We start from the raw sequence: 26,958 nt of genomic DNA on the forward strand, positions 1-26,958 counted from the left end.
GGCATAGATGGTAAATAAGTGTAAATCAATACAAAATATAAAATCCTATGTGTAGGACTTCCCTGGTGGCACAGTGGTTAAGAATCCGCCTGCCAATGCAGGGGACACGGGTTCGAGCCCTAGTGCAGGAAGATCCCACATGCCGCGGAGCAATTAAGCCCGTTTGCCACAACTACTGAAGCCCGGGCACCTAGAGCTCGTGCTCCGCAACAAGAGAAGCCACTGCAATGAAAAGCCTGCACACGAAGAGTAGCCCCACTCGCCACAACTAGAGAAAGCCTGCGCGCAGCAATGAAGACCCAGCACAGCCAAAAAAAATAAATATAATTAATTAATTAAAAAAAAAATCCTATGTGTAAATATAAAATACATTGTATCTCTGTAAATATAAATTAATATAAATATATATATTATACACAATGTAACTCTTTTGTGCCTCAATTTCACTTTGTAAATATATTTAATTTCAAACTTGTTTTATGAATCATTGATATAAAATATTTTCTATTATTTCTCATATTACTAAGAGAATTTATATTTGTTTAATATGAATTAATATCTTTACACATTTTAAGCATTGTTATATATTGAGATCATTTAAAAAAAATTGTGACAAGATTTTAAGGGATTTGTTACTGAATAGAAAAAAGAAAAACAAGCAAAACCACAACAAAATAATAATGGAATAAAAATTTGACACAAATTTTTTTTCTAGCTATACTCTGAAAATTTAGCATAAATGAAAAATTTTGCTGAATGGGACCATGTGATTAAATTAATTTCTAGACAAAGCACAATTTTCTTGCAATAGTAGGAATTAAAAGATGATAAATCATCTATATGAAAACTGTTTCTTTTCAGGATTATTTTTATTACCACATATGTTGTTTCTTTGATAAAATTCAGAGTTCCTGAACAAATATGGAAACAGCAGCATGATTAATGGGACTGAATGTAAAAATACTTCTTGCAGGTTAAAATAATCACAAGTATCAAAATTAAATGTGTATGGTATACCGCCTTTTGGGATAAATAGAGTGCACTTTCCTATAATAGGGAGAGGGGAAAACTGTACTCAATTAAATGAAGTTCACTTTTTTGCCTGTGCTGTATTATTGGAAATTCCTATAATTTACCTCATTGTTATAGAAATAATCTACACACCCCAAATACAGTCATGATTTTTCTCTTTCTCACATTTACATTCTCCTTCTTCATGCCCCTACCTGACAAAAAACAAACTACATACACTGAGATAGGGATTCATTTCCAATATTTTGAATTTTGCTCTCCATCCTCTTTTATATAAAACAATTTAACATTACTCGAGGGCTTCCCACCGCATTCCACCTTTTTGTCCTCTCCCTCCTTCTCGTTAATTTTTCTGTTCACTTCCCTTGTCATAGCCCCTCAGACCCAGCGCTACCCATTCTCATTTCGTCCGCTTGCCAGTAGCAGCTCTCGCCCATATCAGAATTCCTCCAGTCTGAGGTCCAGGCTCACAAACAATGTGTGAATTAGATATTTATATTCTCAGAAAAGTAATAAAAGGGGCAAGAACAAGCCTGGTGTGCATAGAATTTACTTCTACATCTCATTTTTAAATTAACCTTTTCGTCTGAGTTGATAACATTAAAAAATTAAATTAAAATTTGACTCTGGTAAGAATTTTTTAAGGATTTAAGCAAATTAATAGGCCTAATTGTTTCAACATAAAATATATACCTGGTGAATCACAGAATAAAAGTGTCTCTGGGAGTGAATACTTCATAGTCACCTGGTCTTTTTTTATTTTAAAATATTGCTCATTGAAGGAAAATTAAAATTTCTGTCATTTTCAAGTTTTAGTCTTTCTGTTCATTAATTTTTATTGGGTAATCTACTTCGAAAAACGTGTCTATGGGGCTTCCCTGGTGGCGCAGTGGTTGAGAGTCTGCCTGCCGATGCAGAGGACGCGGGTTCGAGCCCTGGTCTGGGAGGATCCCACGTGCCGCGGAGCAGCTGGGCCCGTGAGCCACAATTACTGAACCTGCGCGTCTGGAGCCTGTGCTCCGCAACGGGAGAGGCCGCGATAGGGAGAGGCCCGTGCACCGCGATGAAGAGTGGCTCCCGCCCGCCGCAACTAGAGAAAGCCCTTGCACAGAAACGAAGACACAACACAGCCATAAATAAATAAATAAATAAATAAAAATTAAAAAAAAAAAGTGTCTATGTACCTTTTTCAATTTGAGGACTCCTTCTTGTGTATTCTCATCTGTGACAATGTCAAACAAATTTCCCCCATCTCCTGGAACAACACTATATTCAATTTCCGCATTTTGTCCAAAATCAGGGTCCACAGCTCTTATTCTTCCAATAGCTGAGCCAATAGGGGAAGACTCAGGAACTTTCAGGTGGAAAATGCCTGATAAGATATATATAATTTTTGTATACAGTTGAGTTAGTAAAGTACATAATAAGATTACCAGCCTTGAAAATATAGTCTACAGAAAATAAATCAACTCTAAAACATAATAGTGCAAAATTGAAAGGCAATTTGCTGTCCAGTTAAAGATTATAATTAGGAGTAATAATTTCACTTTTCACTTCAATAGATTCTGTTGTAGAATTTCAAGGGGTCATTATAAATAGTAGAAAGTGTTAAATTAAAATTACTGTGAAGAAATAGTTTACATACTAGCACTATCTAAGTGTAACCAGTATCAAATGTGAAGGTGGGAATACTCATGAAATAAACGGATACTAATGCAAAAGAATCCAGGATACAAGACATAGATTAAAAAGATACATAGATAGATGATAGATAGAAGACAGATATTTAGATATTTATAGAAAAATAAGGCTATGTGTCCTAACATACATAAATATAAAACATATATGTAAATGAATATAATAATAGATGAACTATTTCCTCAATAAGTATAAATCATTAAACTAAAAATTACTTGTAAAATAATAAGTGTATATATATATTTATATCTATGTATTAAATATATGTACATATATTTAATCTATAATAAATTTAAGTATAGTATACTACAGACTAATATTCAACTTATACTTAGTAAATTTTTAGTAGATTCCCTTCCAGGTACTTCTACACACTTTTAAAGTCAGGATATAAAATTCTATCTCCCAATTTTTTAACGTTAAGGAAAAGAGAAAAGTAAAATGCTTATTGTTTACCACCAGGTGGAGCACCAACATTACTATAAATTTGACAGTCAGAAAAACCTATAAAAATCTCTATCTATATAAAATATAATAGAATCAAGAAAAATTATGGTATCCCACAAAAATGAAAATATATACATTGTTTAAAAGAGTTTACAAAATCTTGTAAGGTATAACGTGAAGAAAAAAATATGGGCTATTTTACTGATATCTCACCTCTATTAAATGCAAACAGAAGAATAGCAGGAATTTATGAGACAAGAGGAAAGCTGTGTGAGTGAAATGGTTTGATTTGTTTGGAGGAAGTACTTGCCCCAGAAGACAACAAGGCAGTTCACATTATTGAGTAGAGCAGTTCTACAGTGTGTTCCTTCGTAACAGTCCCATCCAAGAATTTTAGTGGCAGAGAGAGCTATTATTCAGTTCCTATTATTTTCAGGTATCATGTTAGATTTTTATATATTAATTTCTTTAAACCATACACAGCCCAGTTATGTATTCCCATTTTACAATGAGAAAATGGGGGAAATACATGCTTTCTAGTGTCAAATCACTTGCCTATCGTCATCCAGGTGGAAATTAGTGGAACTAGTATTGTCTTAAACTAATGCCAATCTCTTTTCACATAAAATATAGGTTCCACAAATGATTTCTAAAATAAAATTAATTAGAAAAAGACAAATGACCCAACATACAAAATATACTGTATATATGAATAGGCAAAGATTTCAGTTTTCAGTAATGCATGGATAAGTTATTTGAACTATACCTCCCGCTGAAAACAGTCCAAAATACCACTTACGGTACATTTTTAAACACTTTTTAAAAAGCATTGAGAGTTGGGGCTTCCCTGGTGGCGCAGTGGTTGAGAGTCTGCCTGCCAATGCAGGGGACACGGGTTCGAGCCCTGGTCTGGGAGGATCCCACATGCCGCGGAGCGGCTGGGCCCGTGAGCCACAGTTGCTGAGCCTGCGCGTCTGGAGCCTGTGCTCCGCAACAAGAGAGGCCGCGACAGTGAGAGGCCCGCGCACCGCGATGAAGAGTGGCCCCCACTTGCCACAACTGGAGAAAGCCCTCGCACAGAAACGAGGACCCAACACAGCCATAAATAAATAAATAAAAAATTAAAAAAAAAAAAAAAAAAGCATTGAGAGTTTACAAGATTTTAATGAGTTATCAGCTCAAATTTAAAGAGAAAAGAGGAATCCAGAGAGGTAAGGATATTACCTTTCCAGCAGCACATTTCTGATTTCGACAAATATACAGATTTATTTGACAGTCTCAGGGTAAAGGAGAGAGAAACAAAAGTCTCAGCCTAACATATGTTAAGAAGTGTAACAAGAGTTCTCCTCCAAAAAGTTAATATCACCAAAGCCTACACCCTCAGTGTAAGATGAACCAGGTGTAAACCTGTCCTATCTTGGATCTATGACCTGGGCTTTGGTGCCTATGTGACCCAGCTAATCTCAAGATGAACACTGTGTAAGGTAGCCTCACTTATGCAGTGACCAGGTAGATGCAAATTCAAATACTTTATAACGATATCTTCAACCTAAACCTTACAATATTTTCAGGGAACACAATAAAACAAAAGGAAAAATTAACTAGAATTAACAGAAACATTAAAAAATAAAGCTAAACCCACAAAAACTTTAAATATTGGACAATATTGGATGATGATAATATACATTTTACTGCTCAGAAACTTTTAAAAAGTTCCAAAAATTGCAGAGAAAAATGGATAAAAACATCATGTGGGAGATTAAATAAATATAAATGTAATTACTCAAATTAAAAAACAATCAGGATATGTTCTCAAGCAGATTAAACAAAATCAAGGGTAGAATTAATATACTGGAATATAGGTTAGGATAAATTATTTATAATTTAGCATACAGATGTAAAAAGATAGAAAATAAAGTCTAAAAACAGGACACAAAAATGTATTAATAAACTAGAAATGTTGCCATCTTTAAAGTAACAAGTCTTGGTCATCCAAGGAAATTCTTTAAATAGTTGCTCTTACTTTTAGTCATACAAATCCATCCCAATAGGCAGTTTAGATTCTGGAATACTCTTTTGACATCAACTTCGTATTTTCAGTTATTTAGCATATCAACTACATTTCATTTTGGCAATGGTGTTTTCACTTTCTGACATATCAGAGTGTTGTTTGTAACAGGCAGTTTGTTTTATTTTATATGTTAGTGACTCTTCTCTCTGAGGATATAATGCTATTTACATTTTACTTACTTTCTTTTGTTAATTCTACTTCCTTAATATTTGTTTTGTTTCCTTATATATTATATCTTTATTTTATTGTTTTTATTCAAATATTTGATGATTGCCGGTTTTTGCTTCATATCTGGTGTTGAGGGTCTGGATTGAGTATTACAAGTAAAGATTATTTCTTCTGCTCACGTGAGAATATTTGAGTCAAGTAATTGCAGGTTCTAATTATTAAAACTCTGGTTGTGCTACTTATGTGAGGGTCAGAATGGGGAAGAATTTTGTGGTTTGGGCTTTCTTTTCAGTGCTCAGTATGTAGGTTTCTGAAACTGGGGCCATTTCCGTCTCTTCTGCTTGCTATGGTGTTCAGGGACTCCGCTACTAATGCTTGGGAGCACCTGTCTTTGAACTCATAATTTAGAGAGCTGAACACAGTGTTTTCTTCTAAGAGCAAAGACTTCAGACAAACATTGACTATGAATGAGGACGAGCATGTGTAATAAATTCCCTGATGGACTCATAGTATGCCCCAAATTCCATTACTTCTACTTCTGATTCAAGGTTTTTTTGTTTGTTTGTTTTTGGTTTTTTTTTTTGTTCAAACAAACAATAACATTTATAGAAAGTCTTCATTTTTGACAGTATGGGATATGGACTATTCATATTTATTGGGATTAACTGCCAGGATTTTTATATATGATTGATTGACTGACTTGTTTGCTTTTTTTTTTTTTTTACTTATCTATTTGTCTATTTATTTATCCATGAGAATTTAGATGCAGTAAAATGTATAGAACATGTGTTCAGCTTGCTGAGCTTTCACAAATATACACAACCATTTAACCAGTATCCCAAACAACATAAAGACCATTGCTCTACCTCAGAAGAGACTTTAATCTTATGCAATTTATACCACGGGTTGCCAACCCCCGGGCCGAAGACTGGTATTGGTCCACGGCCTGTTAGGAACCAGGCCGCACAGCAGGAGGTGAGCGGCGGGCGAGTGAGCGAAGCTTCATCTGCCTCTCCCATCGCTCGCATTACCGCCTGAACCATAACCCCAACGGCCCCGAAGTCTTCCCTGGTGCCAAAAAAGCTGGGGACTGTGCTAATTTATACAGTTATGGCCTAGAATACTCAGTCCTTCTTCACAAATGTTCCAGGTTAAATTTGATAAAAATGTTATGATGTAATCTTGTGTGTAATGTTCTATAATTGAAAATTAGATTGCATTGGTTGATAGTTTTTGAAATCTTTCATATTTATATATTAATTACCGAGAATTGAATGTTAAAATCTCTAACTATGAGTAAAGGGTTTTTTTGTTGTTGTTGTTCTCTGTTTGGTTCTGTCAGTTTTTACTCCATGCATTTTGAAGCTCTGTTATTAAATGAATATATAATACATTGAGAATTAAAATGTATTTCTGAAGAATTTACCCTTCTTATATCTCATTTTATTTCTAGTAATTCATCTTGTTTGAAACACCACTTTGGTGTTAAAGCCCTACATCAGCTTTCTTATGCTTAATGTTTCCGTAGAATATCTTCTTTCACTTTCTTTAGTTTTAAGCTATTTTTGTCTATATATTTAAAGAGCATTCAGAGTAGACAGTGTGTAGTTCAGTCTTCTTTTTTATTCAGTCTGAAAATTATTGCCTCTTAATTTGAGTCTGTTACGGGTTGAATTGTTTTCTTCAAAAAGGTTATGTTGGGGTCCTAACAACCAACACTTCAGGATATGAACTTATTGGGAAATAGGATTGTTACAGAAGTAACCAAGTTAAAATGAGGTCATTAGAATCCTAATCCAATATGACTTGTATCCTTATAAAAAGGGAACATTTGGATATAGACACACCAGCAGGAAGAACACTATGTGAACATGAAGACAACCACCTACAAGCTGAGGAGAGAAGCCTGGAACAGTTCCTGCCTCACTGCCCTCAGAAGGAACCAACACCTTGATTTGAGACTTCTAGTCTCTAGAAATAACAGACAATATTTTTTTGTTGTTTAAGCCACCGGTCAGTAGTACTTTGTTACAATTGCCCTAGTAAACTAATATGTGTTTAGTATGTTGCAGTTAGTCATCAGTATGGCTGTTTAAATCTACTATGTTGCCATTTGTTTACTATTTGTTGGATTTTTTTTTCCCAGTTGTTTTTATTCTTAACTTTTCCAGTCTTACCTCAGATTAAATGGATATTTATAAATTATTCTCTTTTATTTACACTATTGGTTGTTTTAACCTTTGTGTGTGTGTTGTTTGTTTGAGGTTCCTGGACCTCAAAGTTGAAATTTTTAATCCAAATTTGGAAACATTGGTAGTTATTTATTCAAATATATTTTTCTGCTTCATTTTGTCTCTTATCTTTCTTGGATTCTAATTCTACATATGTTTGATGGTTTGATATCATCCCATGTCAATCTCTTATTTATCTCAGCATTTTCCTCTTTTATTTGAGATTGTGTAATTTCAAAGACTCCGATTTCAATGTCATTTGTCTTTCTTCTGATACCTGCAATCTGCTATTGTGTCCTGCCAGTGAACAGATAATTGGGTATACTGTACTTCTTATTTCTGGAATGTCCATTATTATTTTTGTTGTTGTTGTTCTATCATTATGACTATATTTTCCATTAGTCTTAAAATATGTTTATAATATATATCTGTTAATTTCAAAACCTAAGTTGCCATGATGTCTATTATTATTAACTGTTTTTTCTTCCTTGCTCATTGATCAAATTTTCCTGCTTCTTTGCATAATTTGTATTTGTTTTTATTGTATGCTGAAAATTTTAATAATACACTGTAGAAAATCTGGATGTTATCTTATTATAAAGGGTCTTAAGATAATTCTTTGAAGGCAGTTAAACTACTGGCAGATACTTTTGATCTCTCAGGCCTAGTTTAATTCTTTATTAAGAACAGTCTCTTTCAAGTTTTGTTTTTAGACAGAGGACATAGCCTTTACTGAAGGAAATGGCCCTTACTCCTAATACATAGGCTTTCTGGGGCCTCACGTAAATGTGTGAGATGTCCAGTGAAATCTCTCCCCTGTGGCTAGTCCATAAATTCAACATCTCCCCACCCTGTGTTATCTCAGCCTCAAAGTATCTGCTTTCAGCAGGGCATAGAGGTTAATTCTGTGCCTGCACAGAGCAGCCCTTGGTGAAAGTCGCTCCTAGACCCTTACTCTGACTTTTCAGTGCTTCTCTGTGCCTCTCCTTACTTTCTACACAAGTTCCCGTCACTTCAGCAGTCCTCAAGTTTTGCAGTCACTTCAGCAGCTCCCACCTATAATCTCTGTTTCTAGACATTATTCTTAGAGTCATATTCCTTGTGCCATGGTAGGAAAAGTGCCCCTAAACAAAGAGTCCAGCTAAATGTAGGACTTGATTCATGGCTTCCCTTCTCTCAAGGATGACAAACTTGTACTACTTGGCACATACATTAAAAAACTGTTGCCTCGGGGGCTTCCCTGGTGGCGCAGTGGTTGAGAGTCTGCCTGCCAATGCAGGGGACACGGGTTCGAGCCCTGGTCTGGGAGGATCCCACATGCCGCGGAGCAACTAGGCCCGTGAGCCACAACTACTGAGCCTGCGCGTCTGGAGCCTGTGCTCCGCAACAAGAGAGGCCGCCATAGTGAGAGGCCCGCGCACCGCGATGAAGAGTGGCCCCCGCTTGCCACAACTAGAGAAAGCCCTCGCACAGAAACGAAGACCCAACACAGCCAAAAAATAAATTAATTAATTAATTAATAAAAAAACAAACAAAAAACTGTTGCCTCATATATGTCGTCCAGTTTTATCATTGTTTATGGTGAAAAGTCAAGCCTAATACCAATAATTCCACGGTGGCCAAAACCAGAAGTCCCTCTGATATAATTTATATCCTTCAGAAATTCCTTACTCTTTGGTCTGCTAGTGAAATGCTTCCCAGCGTCCTATAGGTATATTTTCTAAGTATTATATTGTGTTATTTCAATGGTATTTTGAAACAAAGAAGAAATAAATGTGTTTGTTCAGTCCACTTTCATGAATTTGAACCACTAAGACATGACTTTTAACATCCACTAGACATACTTCTGCACAGTATTTTATTATATTTTATATCCATAATATCTCATTTCCTGTGTTCTGAGTCTCTATTCAAATACTTTGGATGAATTGTATTTCATAAAAAAATATGTATTCTTAGAAGGAGATGTTTTTAGAATTGTCCTTCTTATATGATTTACTTCCGGAACAATTGCAAGGATGAAAATAGGAAAAAAAAAAAAAAAATGTAACTGAAGACTCTTGTCTTCTCCAGATCTAAAATCCCAAAGGAGAAAAAGCTGCTGAAGGAAGGAAGAAATTACTAGCATTTTATTAAAATTCTTCTAGGGTTTAATATTTTTGTTTGTTTGTTTGTTTGTTTTACAAATGGTATCTCTTTCAATCCTTATAACATGTTTAGTGGTAAATAGTACCATTAAACTTTAAAAAAGGAAACACTTTTCTAAACATTCCCCCAGATTTCATAAAATTTGCATGCCGTTCTTTGATACTCCAGGTCTATTTTGTTTTCCCTGTAATATTCTGCATTTCTAGAATTAGGATCTTTCTTACCAGTGTTCTGTAAACACTCTTTTAACCTTGCTCTTGTCAGTCGTACTATTCCTTTTTAAGATACTTTCCACTAACATTCATCAGAAATAAATATATGGACCCAAAAATAATCTTTAAAAGTTTTCCTTTTTCTGCTATATACAAAATAATAATCTTATTATTGCAGGAAAGACACTCAAAACTATTTAACTCTAAAAGCCCTCCCTGGTTTAGAAACTCTAGACCTGCTTCTGTTATTGGGAATTAACATATGAAAATAGTGTTCTTAGTAATTGGGCAGGGCAGTCTGTTACTGTTCAGGTGACACATAAGCCACAATTTAAAAAATACAAAATAGAATTTCTATCCATTGTTTTTAAGCACATTTTTGTACAAAACTTAAGACTGCTAGAAAAATGAATTCTTTATAATCCCATTGGTATTTCTGATGTTTGGAACTCCTTGTTAGTTTAGGTATATACCAGATTATTATTTTAAAGTAAAAAGGATAAGAAATATAGGTAGTAAAGTTTACATGACCTTGTTAAATTCTAGAATATCCACTCTCGCTAACTGGGCAGAAATGAGAATAATGAAAGAGAACTCAGTTTAAATACTAAATGAATAGAGTTGACAATAGAAATATAAACATAATATGAGTAAATTGCTTCTAACTGAGGCCTTTAGCTAAATAGGAACTTAATATTAGTTACAAAAAATACTACTTCTATGGAGATGACAATTTTTTTTTCAGAAATGGTAATGGTATTTTTAAAAAGATTTAAAAACGGGGCTTCCCTGGTGGCGCAGTGGTTGAGAATCTGCCTGCCAATGCAGGGGACACGGGTTCGAGCCCTGGTCTGGGAGGATCCCACATGCCGCGGAGCAACTAGGCCCGTGAGCCACAATTGCTGAGCCTGCACGTCTGGAGCTTGTGCTCCGCAACAAGAGAGGCCGTGATAGTGAGAGGCCCGCACACCACGATGAAGAGTGGCCCCCACTTGCCGCAACTAGAGAAAGCCCTCGCACAGAAACGAAGACCCAACACAGCCATAAATAAATAAAATTAAAAAATAAAAATAAAAAATAAAAATGGAAATATGTTTTCTCCTCTTATAGTGAAGTTTCTACTAAATTCTCATAACAATGTTTTTACAATAAATCATTTCACTGTCAAACAGCATATACTTGATTAAACATAGGGAAAAAGAGAAGAAAAAGGCATGAAACAAAACCTCTCAATAGTCAGGCTGCCACCAATTGCTTTCTTGTTTAATTTGAATTGTTCAGTAGCTAATCATAGTTTGGCACTTTCTTGCCATCAAAGCATTTCATGAAATTATCCCATTACAATGTTTTTCTCAGAAGCAAAATTAACATGGCTGACAGTTTAATTGACGTTTCTTTTTCTTCTAGTGCCATTGCCAACTAAACAAATTGTACCATATTTTGATATTCATTTTTGTTAATTATTTATACAATTGTAGTCACTGATATTTTTGTTGTTTTTAAGTTTCAGTTTCTTTGTCAGAAATGAAAATAGTGCCAACCTTGATCAACTCACCAACCTTACTTTCTAAGGAAGTTTCCTCTAACACTTACTGGGTAGTAATTGTTAATACTGGCTGTTGTTTTCAAATTTGGTTTCAGTAATTTTCAACTTTCCTAGTGAGGCAAAGAACTTAAGAATCCTGAGAAAACATTGGGGAAAGAATGTTTCAACCTAATCTAGAGTTTCTCTTCTTTCAAACATCTTAGTTTCAGTTTTAATATTTTTTAATTTAAAAATACGGTTATGTAATTGAAATAAGAATTGTTTTGCAGAAAAATTAATACTTTATCATGAAATTTTAATACTTTAAGACAGTGCTTATATAATTATAATAAATTCAAAACACTCCTTTCAGCACCAGCTAATTACCCTCTGGTCCTGCCATTGTCTTTTTTTTTTCTTTCTTTCTTTCTTTCTTTTTTACTTTTTGAGGAAGTTTTTTCTATAGTAAGCACTCTCCTTCTTCATACATCTATTTAAAATGTTGACCTTACCTTAACCTACTCTGATAATCCACCAACACATGGCCCAACAAACTAAGGATCAAACTATATATATTTTAGTCTTTGCAGGCCATTTGGCCTCTGTGGCCAACTCTGCCATTGTAGTGTGAAATCAGCCACAGATAACACATACATGAACAAGTGTGACTGTATCCCAATAAAAACAGATGATGTGCCAGAAGCCCACAGGGTGTAGTTTGCTGCCCCCTGCACTAGACCTTTGGAACGAAAGCTTTCTGAAGGTAGAGGTTTTGTCTGTTTTTCTCACGGTTCTAACCATAATTCCCAAAAGTGTCTGGTACTTAATAGGTGTCCCATAAATTTTTGAATCTGTTGAACATACACATAGAATAAAACATTTAACAAAATAAAATATATGATTTGGAAAACACTTGGATTCTGTACAAATAAAAGCTTTTCTGAGTATTTATTTGGCTTGATGAATTACTCTGCCTGGAATAACAGAGCAGATTCATATTTTCAGTAGAATCAGTGCCACTCTTGATTTTATTGTGAATTTGGTTAAAATAAACAGATTTTCTTTGTTAATTCCTAGAAAGACTTTTATATAGTGACATGCTCTTTACCACCTTTGAATTGCATGCTGTTGTCACGCTGAGTTATTTCCAGACATAGATTTCAAGTCCTTCATCATGTTTGGGTTAGAGATCTCATTAACTTAGTAGTCTTGCCATTTTGTCTGTCTTTGAGTCTGTTCTTTTGATGGAATATTTTCACCTTGATCAACGAGTGTAATCCATCAGTGTCTGGTTGCTTGAAGTTATTTTCCTTAATACCAAGCTTAATTTATACCCATCTTCATACCTCAACACATTGCACAATGGAAAGCAGAAACAAAAATCATTTTGGAAAATGGAGCTGACATCTATGTAGAATACCCAGGACAAGCAATTGAACCTCAGAGAACTCTCCGTTGCCTGCAGGGGCTTATATAGGTGCAACCGCTCTCCCATGATCACTTATCATAAAGCAAGAGACAATTGGGCCAAGGTAGCTTCCTGCCTGCCTTTGTGTACAAATAATAAATAGAATAGAGCAAATAAGGTAAAAAAAGAAACAAACAAAAAATGAAACAAACAAACAAAAAACCAGTACCACAGCTGGAAGCCAACTCTAAAGAAAAATGATGTTGATAGCTCTCCTGCCAGTAGCTGGACTTGCTACATCCTGGCAAAGCAGTTTTTATAAAACATATTTAAGGTTTATAACCACTTGGAGGCTGGAAAAAGAGTAATACATTGAAAATATGTTTAATGTTTTGAACCACTCGGTGGCCAAGAAGCAGCTTCTGCTAACATTTATTTAACGCTTAGAGTCATTTGGTGGTTAGGAAAAAAAAAAAAAAAGAACGTCTTGTTAATTTTTAACATTTATGGCTGATCAGTGGCTGCTAAAGCAACTATCAATGCAGAACGGTTTATGTTTCGGGACACATTGTGCTGCTACTAAAACAATTCATACGCTTCTCTCAAGGCCACACAAACATTGTCAATAGTGTTACCTTTGCAATTGCACCACTAATAAAAACATAGGAATCAAACAGAGGGATAAAACGCTCCTGGAACACATAGTCATAACATTCGATTGTCCTGAAAATGGTTCTGCTGTTCTGTGTGCTGTGGACACTTTGCAGCTGACACCAGAGGGATCACCAGGCCTTGCTCAATTTCATCAAATGTGTGAAAGTCACTCAGCAGATTGCAAAGCAAAAGTGTCATCTGATAATTGGTGTTTCTTACAAATCAACAGCTTGTCTCTATACATTAAGAGAAAAGAGTACTCTACACCAAAGTAAATGTAAATTGGGATAGAAAGTCTATTAGGTTCTTATATGGACTTGGCATAGTTTGAAAAAAAACAATAGTAAATATTGAGCTCGTGTGTCACAGGGAGGGATGATATAGACAAAAGGGGTAAGATAATTAGCTGGGATGTCTACAGGTTAGGCATTCTCCTGCTAGTTTCCTGATAATGAGAGCCAAATTATTAACAGGATCTTCCCCCATTTAGTGATTGCATTTTTTTTCAGACATTGGGATCAGTGCTAGTTATACATTTTCTCCTTTACTACTTGCAGTATACCTCTGGGAATAAGGTATTTTTATTCCTCATTTATAAGTAAGAAAACCAAAGCACAATGAGGTCAAATAACTTACGCAAATCCTCACAACTAGGAAATGGTAGAGCATGGATTTGGACTCTTAAGTTCAGTGCCCACACAGCGTGTGGCTAGAACATGTTACAACAGAGATTTGTCCTCTGTCTCTCTGTAGAAATCTTTTTTCATTGACTATGAATAGAAAAGATATGTCCCAATATGGAAAAAAAAATTGTTTTGAAAAACCAGTATATTTATTTCTGCTTCTGGCCTTATCAACTACTTCCTAGGTCATTTTTGGCCTCTCATATCAAAATTTGGCCTCAGCTCAGCAAATTATGGAGGAAATTCAAAACGAATGAAGGGCCCCTGATTTAAACATTGTTAATGCATGTGGAGAATACAACTCGGAGGTAAGCACTTCTAGAAACACCCTAAGTCCCTCTAAGAATCAAAGAAAGCCATTTCCTCTTGGCTTATCTTCTAGAATAATTCAGTCCTAAAGCCTAGCTGAACTTTTGTGCTGGCAGAGATAGGCAATTGGAGGAGTTGGGAAGAAGCTGCAATAGACCAAATCAAGGTACTGAAGCAGAGTGAGGGAGGTGTCCACATAGAAGGGTTGGCAAGGGGTATCAGAGATTGAGTCTCATGAGGAAGTCACCTATGTGGAGGAAATATGGCCTTGTGTATGGATTTAGAGCTGTAATGAGGTGAGCAAAACTTCCATCTACAGTGGAGAAGAGAAACAGCCAGTGCAGATTTTCAAAGTTGGAATGGAGTCATTAGGGCACCTGCAAGGGGTCTGCAGGGGTAGTGGCAATGAAAGATTAGGCTTGATCAAATAAGAAAATATATTAAGGACAACAAGAGCTGGATTTCTCACTCTTGGAAAAGAAAGTTATAAATTATACAAGGATTAAAAAAAAACAAGCAAACAAACCTGAAATGAATGGCTGTGTTAGACTGGAGTTGAAGGTATTGGTACAAAATCGTGGTTTTCAAAATATGTAGAAGGATGCAGAAATAAATATTATGTATGTACATGTCCATAGATCTATTCTTTAGCTGTACCCACTGAGAGGGGCTGGGAGCAATGATTCTCCAATAACAAAGAGCAAGCTGCAGCCAGATTCTGGGCTTCTAAACATTATTCTCTGTAAGGGTGAGGAGAGAGCTCCTTGGAGAAATAGCTTTCTTCTGGGCTGAGGCAGCAAATAAGCGAGACAAGTCCCAAACATATTTTTGAGCCAGAGAGTAAGGGAGTATTCAACTAATTAAGGGTAATATTAAAAGGACATAAAAATCAGCTTAAAAAAGCTTTCATTGGCCAAATTTAAAATAATTCCAATATTAAAATAATGATATCAATTGTGAAATAAAACTCATGTTTTATGGCAAGACAAGAAAAATTTAAACATAAAAATTCTTCTCTGCTCTTTGGCCTACCCTCTCCCCTCACTGTGCATTGTGTATCTGCATTATGCATTGACCTAACTTCCCCCATCAGCAGGAATACCTGCTCAACAATGAAGAGCAGGCACCAGCAAGACAACTCCTTAAAAGATAACATTCCTTCTTTTTTTTTTTAGATTCCATATATATGTGTTAGCATACGGTATTTGTTTTTCTCTTTCTGACTTACTTCACTCTGTATGACAGTCTCTAGGTCCATCCACCTCACTACAAATAACTCAGTTTCATTCCTTTTTATGGCTGAGTAATATTCCATTGTATATATGTGCCACATCTTCTTTATCCATTCATCTGTTGATGGACACTTAGGTTGCTTCCATGTCCTGGCTATTGTAAATAGAGCTTCAATGAACATTTTGGTACATTACTCTTTTTGAATTATGGTTTTCTCAGGGTATATGCCCAGGAGTGGGATTGCTGGGTCGTATGGTAGTTCTATTTTTAGTTTTTTAAGGAACCTCCATATTGTTCTCCATAGTGGCTGTATCCATTAACATTCCCACCAACAGTACAAGAGGGTTCCCTTTTCTCCACACCCTCTCCAGCATTTACTGTTTGTAGATTTTTTGATGATGGCCATTCTGACCGGTGTGAGATGATGTCTCATTGTAATTTTGATTTGCATTTCTCTAATGATTAGTGTTGTTGAGCATTCTTTCATGTGTTTGTTGGCAATCTGTATATCTTCTTTGGAGAAATGTCTGTTTAGGTCTTCTGCCCATTTTTAGATTGGGTTGTTTGTTGTTTTTGATATTGAGCTGCATGAGTTGCTTGTATGTTTTGTAGATTAATCTTTTGTCAGTTGCTTCATTTGCAAATATTTTCTCCCATTCTGAGGGTCGTCTTTTTGTCTTGTTTATGGTTTCCTTTGCTGTGCAAAAGCTTTTAAGTTTCATTAGGTCCCATTTGTTTATTTTTGTCTTTATTTCCATTTCTCTAGGAGGTGGGTCAAAAAGGATCTTGCTGTGATTTATGTCCTAGAGTGTTCTGCCTATGTTTTCCTCTAAGAGTTTGATGGTGTCTGGCCTTACATTTAGATCTTTAATCCATTTTGAGTTTATTTTTGTGTATGGTGTTAAGGAGTGTTCTAATTTCATTCTTTTACAAGATAACATTCCTTCTTGATCTTGTAAAGGGTCACATGACTCACCACACTGGCACTTAAATCTGGATTATGTAAACTGTCAATAATACATCATTTAATGCACAGCCCTCTATCCCAAAAAAGTTATATAAACTGTGTCTTGACTTCTAAAGGGCAGAACAGTTCTCAGAGCTTTCTGAGATGCTCTTCCCAGGTTATAATCCTCAAATTTGGCTCAAATAAAATTTTCCAATTCTTTCTTAGATCAACTGATTAATTTTTTGTTGATACAATCGATTAGAATCAATTTAATGGAAAACAAAACCTGGAGACCACACAGATATAAATTAATAAATGGATAATTTGAAAATGTGATGAGAGCTAAGTTATTCCTCCCATTTTAAAATACCTTTTGACAAAATATGTGATACCTACAGAAAAGATAAAGAGTAAGTTTACAGTAGAATCATCACCTAATATAGACAATCTCTAAGATGGACCTCATTATGACTGCCTTCAGTATTCACACCTTTGTCTAACAAATATGTAGAATATGGCAGAAGTGAAAGGATGTCAATTCCAAGATAACAACCACATGAGTGGCTTGGAACTGCTTCCTCCCACAGGTGAATCTTCAGATGAGACCATATTCCTGATAGCCAGCTTAACTCGAAATCCATAACTCTGAAGCAGAGATACTCAGACAAACCAAGAGATAACACATATTTAAAATTTTGAACCTCTAAATCATGGAGTAATTTGTTATATAGTACTAGATAATACCAATTTCATACCTGGTAGTGGGGTGCTGCCATAACAAATACTTAAAAGGTGGGAATGGTTGCACTGTCAGGCAGTAGTGCCTTGAACACACTGTTGATTGAATCAACACTCACTTGGAAGGGCTGTAGGTGAGGGCTTGCAACAAAGTAAGAATATCTTATTGGGAACTAGAGGAAAAGACATCATTGTTATGCAATGACAGAAATTTAGCAAAACTGTTGCCTATATTTATTTGGACAATGGAAAATGGACCTAGTGACTTTTAAACAAAAAGGGTCCAGGTCTTGCTGCTTTTGAAGATTCCTGATCTTTCCAGATGGCATGTGATGTTAAAATTAAGAAATGACTTTTAAGAAAAGCTTAAGTCCAGGACATAGAGAGCATGGTCAAAAGATAAAGCCATGAGAGTGACTATAAAATGTTTTGTTAGGACCTTAGTAAGATCAAGCATGGTCTTTGTGGCTTCATGTCTAGTCAGAAAAAATTCCCTCTTAAGAGCTTAATGGTATGTGTGACTCAAAGATTCTTTCCAGCAAACAATAAGGATTCTAATTCATGTAAGGGCTTTGTCTTTCAGGCATCTCCAACAGGGCCAAGGTAGAGAAGAATTTATGTTGAAGAGTTTTGTTTTTTTTTTTGTCCAATTCAGTGAACCCCATGAGGACTCCTGGGATAGCCACAGCACCTACAAAGTTCTTAAAAAGAGTTCTACATGTAGAAACATCACAAGAGTGGACTGAAGAAGGAGAGTTGGAGATTGTACAGTGAGGAAAGGTCTTTAGACCCCTTGAATTCAATTGGCAGGAAGCCAACAAAGAGAGTTCCTTAGTTTCAGGTACATGCTATATTTCATGAAAAAGAAAGGGTAACTCAGAATGGAGAACCAAGAGCCCAGATGGTGGAACTGAGATCTGTGGCCAAATATTCCCAGCCCTTGTACCTAATCAAAGAGCATTCAGCATTTACCAGCTAGATTTCAGAAATGTCATGGCCCAGTAACTCTTTTTTATTCTGTGCCTTTTCCCCCTTTTTTAACAGAAATGTCTACAGAAGTTATCCTATGCCTATCTCACCATTGTATGTTGGGTGTATGTGGGATAAGCAACTGGTCACTTTAGCATCACAAGTCTACAGATCAAGAGGAAATAAGTCTAAGGAACCTCATTTGCACTTGGACTTGAGTTATATGATTTTCTGGAATATGAACTAATACAATAGGGGAAAATATTTTAGGGTACTAGAAAGGGGCTGAGTATATGTTGTATGACATACCTTTGAGGACAGTGGTGCACTGTGGTAGGTAGAGAGGGCCCTCAGAGATTCCAGCTTCCATGTATTCATGCTCTTGTGTAATTCCATTCTCTGAATGTGGATTGGACTTACTTCTAACAATTAGAATATGGCAGAAATGATAGGATATCACTTTCAAGACTAGATTATAAATAGGCTGTGGCGGGGCTTCCCTGGTGGCGCAGTGGTTGAGAATCTGCCTGCCAATGCAGGGGACACGGGTTCGAGCCCTGGTCCGGGAAGATGCCACGTGCCGCGGAGCAACTAGGCCCATGAGCCACAATTACTGAGCCTGCGCGTCTGGAGCATGTGCTCTGCAACAAGAGAGGCCACGATAGTGAGAGGCCAGCGCACCGCCATGAAGAGTGGCCCCCGCTTGCCACAACTAGAGAAAGCCCTCGCACAGAAACGAAGACCCAACACAGCCAATAAATAAATAAATAAATAAAATTTAAAATAAATAAATAAATAAATAGGCTGTGGCTTTGATCATAGCTGTTCTCTCTCTCTAGCTCTCTCTTAGATAGCTCATCCTGGAGCCAGGCAGATGCCATATTGCGAAGTAGCTCTGTGGTGAGGTCCATGCAAGGGACTGAGGAGTGCCAACAACCGCATGAATAAATATGGAAGCAATTTCCTACCTCCCCCCAGTTAAGACCATAGCCCCAGCCAACAGAGTGGGTGCAATTTCTTGAGAGACCTTGAGTCAAAGGTACCCAGCTAAGCCACTCCTGGATATCCATGCTCCTGTGAGACAATAAATGCTTGTTATTTTACATTGCCAAGTATTTAGTCAATGTATTAGGCAGCAATAGATAAGTAATATGCAACCTTTGTGAAGTAATAAAAATGAACGTCATTAGTAGTAGGACAAATTGAAACTATGTTCTACCTGATAGAATGCAACAAGAAGAATACAGCATCTCCTCCGTGATATACCTAACAAAGATGCATACGCTGAATTTTCACATGATGAAACATCAGACAAACCCAATATGAGGGACATTCTAAAAAATAACTGGTCAGGAAAAACATGTTAGAGTTATGGAATTTAAGAAAAGTCAAGAACTGTTCCAGACTGAGGGAAACTAAAGAGATCTGGCATTTAAATGCAGTAGGTGATTTTGACCTTGAACCTTTTATTATATAAGACACTATGGAGACAATTGAACAGAGTCTAAGGGTTGGATTGTAATAATGCATTAATGTTAATTTCCTGATTTTAATAAATGTATTTTGGTTGTATGAGGAGAATGTCTTTATTTGTAGAAAACAGCCAACATTCTTTCTCCAGTCTCCTAACAAGGACTATGCTAATGGGGCACAGATAGAAACCAATGATAGTTTGCCTGTTCATTCTATATTACTTGAGCTGCTCTATGTGGCCATGGCTGGCTTGTATGATAAGGTGTTTTCTTTATCATTTTTTGGTTTCTCTTTCTATAACACTTCTGTGAAAGCAAGGAAGTGTGGAGATTTACGTATGTTTCAAAATCATAATAAAGGTATAATAAATTAATATTAAATATAGTCACAGCCTTCACTATTTCCTTCTTGGAGTTGGACTATTTAAGTGTGACCATGTAGAAAATATTCTCTGTTTAATAACCTACCAAAAACTCCACCAACAATTTCATCTTGGAATATATCCCCAAACTCTATGTAAATCAAAATACAATTCATAGAAAAAAGCAAGGGGGTACATGTTATTTACTTTTCTATGAAACCAGCAGTATAATTTCCTTTAGGTATATCCTGTTTTATTTAAATTTTTCTAAACATTTTTTAAAAATCAGTGGATAAGAGATATATTCCTCAGATTTTTTGTTTTAAGCATGGACCCCCATCCTCAAATTATAATATAATACAATAATATAATATGAATTCCTAAGTCTTTACAAGCTCATCTGAGAGTAAAAAATAAATTTAAAGTTCCCAAAGAAATTTTAGAAGCTACTAACCCTAGAAAAAGGGTACAACTGATTGCAATTAACTTTGCTCTAAAGAGACTGGGAGTAATTCCTACTTTCTGATCCATAGGAATTTTCATAGAAAAATAAAGATCAAATAGTAAACAATACTGCACAGAGTTATTGTAATGGTTACATAAAACAAGGAATGCAAATCTCTATTAGGTCACCTGGTCCCTACCTATTGCTCAGGAAATGGTCATAATCATGACCATGCACATAATCATAAATTATGATTCACAATTGACATCTATAAAATGTGTCACAGGGACCTGGTTACGAATAACCAAATCAGCAGCCTAAAACTGGTTTAGCTTGGGCTGAGGAAGACAATGCAGGTATGAATATGGATTTAAAGATGTTAAACATGTCAGCACTCTAGGAAAAGTAACTTAAACTGCACACCCTACTGATGCAAAAATCATCAGATATTAAAGAAGGTACATTACTGTAATTCACTGTTACTCTAGTGATCTTACAGAATTAAGACCACATTCATAACGTCCAAATTTGTCTCCAAGGAGAAACTTTGAGTTGGGGAATATCTGGATCATTAAGTAATTTCCTTAGCTCAGAGTAAAAGCACTTTATCTGTGAATATCAATTACTTCCATGGCATATTGGATGTAGCACAAGTGACAAAGTGACCTTTCTCTTAAACAATTCATAGATTCACTAGAATTTTCTTCAACTTTTGGGGACTAAATATATGCCATAGGCTTAAAATCTTAAATACTGATTTTCCTCTAAAATCTCCACCCACCCTGCTCACCACCATCCTTCCTTTGTAGAGTTATGTTTTTTATAATTTTCCTGTTAGTTTTTTTGTATTCCTGGTTTAATCGTTCATCATATTTTCAGATGTACAATCCATTATCGCTAAACTGACATTTGCCTAATAGACTATTTCGTGACCTTTTGTATTACACAATAAGCTATTTTACTATATTCTTTTTAAATTGGTTGAGTCTTTTATTAAAAGTGAAATAAGAACATTCTCAGTTATTGGGAAAGGACAGTTATCTCCTAGAGGATACCTCAAGCACAGATATACAAAGCCAACAGTGAGATTTGCCACAATAGTTATATTGCCCAATACACCATGGCTAGTTCTATCTGGTGTTGACTAAACATTATTTTAATATTCCAAGGAAAATGATGCAGAAGCAGGAATTGCCTAGAAGGAATGTGGAAAAAGAAAATAAAGAAAAGAATAATCATTAGATAAAGTGACTTAGAGCAGTAAACCATTTCCATATGGTAGGAAGGGTGTGCTTGGGAATGGAGTTCAGGAGCTCTAGGGACATAAATGTTATGTCTGGACACACAGCAGCTTCTGGCTAGCTTTAAGCTGCTCAGGTAAAAGCCAAAACAAGAAATACCACAAATCTAACTGGGTCTCTAACGGGTGTATTTGGTTATAGGTGTATAGGCAGGATTCCAGAGGATGGCAAAAGTAGTGCCTGATAGGTATCTCATTTCTAATACTGAATTTGCAAGCACTGTTTCTACTTCTTAGTATTTATTTGAAAAGGGCATATTATGTTAATATAGTCCAAGAATACCTGGGTGAACTCATAACATATGTTATGGTTCCACATTCAAAAGAAATACTGTTCTGTTATTAAAAAAAAAAAAAAGGGGGGGGGGCTTCCCTGGTGGCGCAGTGGTTGAGAGTCTGCCTGCCAATGCAGGGGACACGGGTTCGAGCCCTGGTCTGGGAAGATCCCACATGCCGCGGAGCAACTGGGCCCGTGAGCCACAACTACTGAGTCTGCGCGTCTGGAGCCTGTGCTCCGCAACAAGAGAGGCTGCGATAGTGAGAGGCCCGCGCACCGCGATGAAGAGTGGCCCCCGCTTGCCGCAACTAGAGAAAGCCCTCGCACAGAAACGAAGACCCAACACAGCCATAAATAAATAAATAAATAAATGGATCATCACGTTTTCAAAAAAAAAAAAAAATTAAAAGGGATGGTGCATTGAAAATCAGTTTAGGTATTTACTAAGGTCTCTTGAATAACCAATGAGAAATTTCAGTTATGGTACATGGGAAAACATTTTAAAGAACCTATTCTTGCATAGATCTTTCTGATAACTCGTGGCAGCACAGCAAATTCTGTCTCACCCCAGTACCAAAGCTGCGCCCACTTTGTTCTCTCACTCACCTACCCTTTGCCTGATTTTCCAGATTTATTTCTCTCTTCAGGCACTAGCTGCAAACTCCTTATATAAGGGCTCAGCTCTGCGACCCTATCCTTTATCCTAATTGGCACCACAAAAAACCTAATTGTTTATCTAATAAGACAGAACTTTCTAATACTGTAGAGGGATGTGTGTGTTTGCTTTAAGGATGCTGTTTCAGTAATAAAGTGTCACTAAAGGCCATAAATTCGTGTAAATATTTCCAATTTACATGAAATAAGCACCAGGCTAAAGAATTTATGTACTGGATTGCATTGTCTTCTTAAAGGTCATACTTTTCCTCAAAGTACTGCCTTCATTTTTCTGCCCGTGTAAAACCAAGACACAATTTTAAAAACAGCTGTCCCCATTTTCAGGGACTAGTTTCTAATACATTTTCCCAGTTGTATTTCTAAATCTGTAGCAATCATAGCACCGTGTAAAAGAGGCAGCTCAAAAAAAAAAAAACAATAGCAGAAACTGAATAAAAGATTTGCAGCCCTGAATATGCATACAAAAATTTTAAATCGAAGTGAACTCCTCTGAGCTGATTTCTTAGGTGAAGGAGAGAATATGGTCTTTGAATGCCTGATAAGGTCACAGACACAATTTCAAGTGCATTTATGGTAAATCCATGTGACAACTCCTACAGCCACTAACCTGCGTCTGCCCTCAGGGTAGTATGTGCAATCTTCCTTGCATGTCTGGGATGGTTGTGGGGACAGCAGAAGCCCTCCGAGAAATGTCACACATGGGAAATAGTAACAATGGCTCATATACGAGAGTTTAAATTGAAACCTAGAAGTGATGAGTAGCTTTACCTTACACATGTGCTAGAAACCAGAAGTTACTATGAAATAAATTGAGCGATTGGGAGTGGTGACTAAGGAATAAAATTTATAATTAAAACTTGTCAGTAAAGCTGGAATCCTTAACTCATTGACCTTAAAATACATATTATAGGACTTTGAGAATTGAAGTTGTTGAATTTATATTTTATTTGAATTATTAAGAATGATGATGATACTATAGCTTAATTGTAAATTTATTCTAGTAATGACTTCATAATGATATTTGCTTCCTAGTTTGATGGAATAACTACTGTAGGTTACTTATAGCCACAAAGGGTACAATACCTTTTCTCAGAGTCTCTATGGATAGCTACAAAGAATGCAACACATCCCTTTCTGAATCACTTTGAGACTCAGATGCAATACATACTTTGGATAATTTATTTTGAGTGAAGAATGACTATCTGGTATTTGGTGTTACCTCCAGCACTGTGTAGGCATCTGAATTTGCAATGACAATCAATTACGGTACAAAGTGAGTTATGTACTTAAAGTACAAAGGAATTCCATGAATTCAGGGAAATGCAAAGACTGTAAAATAGTGAAGAATGTTATATATCCTAGATATTTATGTATCTATTCATACGTTTAGTATAGAGCAGGAGGAAAAAATAGTTAAGTAGAAAAAAAAGTAAATGAAATTAATTGTATCCTCTACAGTGCAGGAATACTCTTCTGAGTTACAAACAAGATATTTCTGTCAACCTGGAGAAAATAAATGTTGAAAAGGCCTCGTCTCATCTGACAGAATTTTGATTCACTTACTCACCCACAGGAGACATTTCTGGGACACTAGCAATATAAGGTCCATCCAAAAACTTTGGCTCATTATCATTAATATCCTGCACTTTGATGATGAATTCTGATTCAGGCTCTAGGGGCTTCCTGGTTTCTATGTCCACAGCCTGAGCACGAAGTGAGTAGAAAGGTTTTTCTTCTCTATCCAGGCTCCTTATTGCATGAATGTCCCCTGTAGTTTCATCAATGGTAAAAACGGTGCCAGCGCCATCTCCTGAGAGGGTGTATTTAACAGCGCCCTCTCCCTTATCTAAGTCAGAATGGAGCTTTAGGGAGAGAGAGAGAGAGAGAGAGAAAGAGAGACAGAGAAACACCATTAAAGGGATGGTCCCATGTTAAAAAGCCATACTTGCAGTATAATTTTTCACCAGAGAAGTTAAACCAAAATCTTATGTTTTTTTTTCCTTTTTTTTCCACCAACTTTTTTATTATAAGCATTTTTAACACACAAAAAAAGTTGAAAAAATCTATGGTGGACACCTATATATACCTATATATATCTCAGAGATTCCACTGTTTACCTTCCAATTTAATCATATAGGCTTTTGACTTATCACATAGATAGATCATATCCCTATCCTTTCATTCACTCTCCTGTCAATCCATCTTATTTCTCCATGCATTACAGAGGTTAGAAGTACAGCCCCAAATCCATCAACATGCATAAATACAACTATTTTGAACATTTATTTCTTTTATATACTTTGGGGGATAAAATTTTCATAAAATGAAATGCACAACTCTTAAGTGTACTTAGAGTTTCATTTTAAATGATTGTTGTATTAAAATAAATTAGCTCATATATATTAAATCATACAACTTCCAAATACCCTGAGGATAGAAATCAGTGACGTGAATCCAGTGAGAGATATGGTAAAAAAAAAAAAAAATCAGAAAACACTGAGCCTTTTCATTTGAAAGGAGAGGAGAGTTTTGGCATACCAGGTCAATTTCAGATATGTACGATGGAGTATCTCATTTTAACAGACTGACTCTCAATGAGTTATTCAATATTACTCAACCAAGCAATGGGTAGAATAACTGATTATCCTTTCACAGGCAAATGGTTAGCCCTAATCCATTCTATATATTTGAAATGTTATAATATAGAACATTTTTAATTTCTGCTAAGTTCTTTTGAAAGTCAACACATGTATAATTCACTATAATACAGTATGGAATAAGACACACATCAATGTAATAGGGGAGAGGACCAAAGAGAAGAGAAATTATTATTGTGATACTGTAAATCAGTGTTTTTCAATATGGAGTCCAAGAATTAATGATAGATGGACATAGTCTTGGAGATCTATAAATTATCCAAGAATAAATTTATATAGATAAATAATATGATATAAATATTTCATTATATATAATTCTCTAAGAATATGTGTACTCATATATTTCATAAATAATATAAATTTACATTCTACTTAAATTAAAAAGGATACATATTCTTATAAATAATATTATTTTGTATCCAAATGCTGATCTAAAATGTTTCAAACTATTCTCACTCATTTAGGTACAGCCATCTGATTTCAATGTTCAAATTTTTATTTTTAAAAGCTCATTCCAGTCAACAGATCAGTCAAAGAAAAAATGTTAAACTTTTAAAGTGACCATAGCCATTTGGGCTGTGCTTTAAAATTTTCACACAAGTATAGGTGTCTTGCAAAATTTGGGGTAAAAATGAGTTGTTTTTCTTAATGTTTCAACATAACATAAAAGCTTTGAAAATATTTTAAATTATATAGTTATCCTTTGCAAATAGGCGTTCTGTGTATTCGTATTAGTAATACCAAAACACAAAAACTCAACTTGGCTACATCTTTGCTCTTAAACTCAACATTCTGCTTTAGCTTCAGTAAAATATCATCATCCTTCATATTCATGTTACTAAAATGACTTTATTCATTTTGTGAATTTGTATTTACTTCAAATTGCTCTGAAAGTATGTTTGCATAAGAGCATAAGCAAAGGATTTGGACTGGGTAAATGATATAATTTAAACAATGAGAAAACTATAAGGGGGAACCAGGTTTTGATTTTTCTTTAAAAGTTTTGGTATATTTTACTCAAGTCTAAGGAAAATTGCAAAGAATGACAGGAGGTTTTTTCCTCCTAATATTTTATGAACTGCTATGAAGCATAGGAAGTTTCAAGCGTAAAATCAAACTGTAGATACATGTTCTTTGAACTTAGGAATTTCAAATTACAAATTTCATCCATACTATTAAAGATATTCAACACATGAACATTTACTTTTACTTTCAAATTTATCTAAAGATATGAGACAAGCAAAAGCCCAATGCAAAAGCAATGTCTTTATAAACTGGATCCATTTTGCCAATGG

At 35.5% G+C, this 26,958-nt stretch overlaps 1 protein-coding gene across 1 annotated transcript in view; it reads right to left on the reverse strand.

Moving 5' to 3' along the window:
* The window catches only part of LOC309621771 (cadherin-12-like), a gene marked incomplete at its 5' end in the record, with an annotated part of 85,267 nt that extends 58,770 nt beyond the window's left edge, over positions 1-26,497 (reverse strand). The window contains 4 exons of the mRNA XM_082409113.1: positions 2,217-2,483; positions 18,785-18,897; positions 24,574-24,868; positions 26,405-26,497. Coding sequence (XP_082265239.1) covers positions 2,217-2,483; positions 18,785-18,897; positions 24,574-24,868; positions 26,405-26,497 — 768 coding nt within the window. The remainder of the gene's footprint in view (positions 1-2,216; positions 2,484-18,784; positions 18,898-24,573; positions 24,869-26,404) is intronic.
* Positions 26,498-26,958: the final 461 nt, after the last annotated feature.

Source organism: Balaenoptera borealis (genome assembly GCF_965194805.1).
Source record: "Balaenoptera borealis genome assembly, contig: HAP1_SCAFFOLD_980, whole genome shotgun sequence".
Classification (NCBI taxonomy): Eukaryota; Metazoa; Chordata; class Mammalia; order Artiodactyla; family Balaenopteridae; genus Balaenoptera; species Balaenoptera borealis.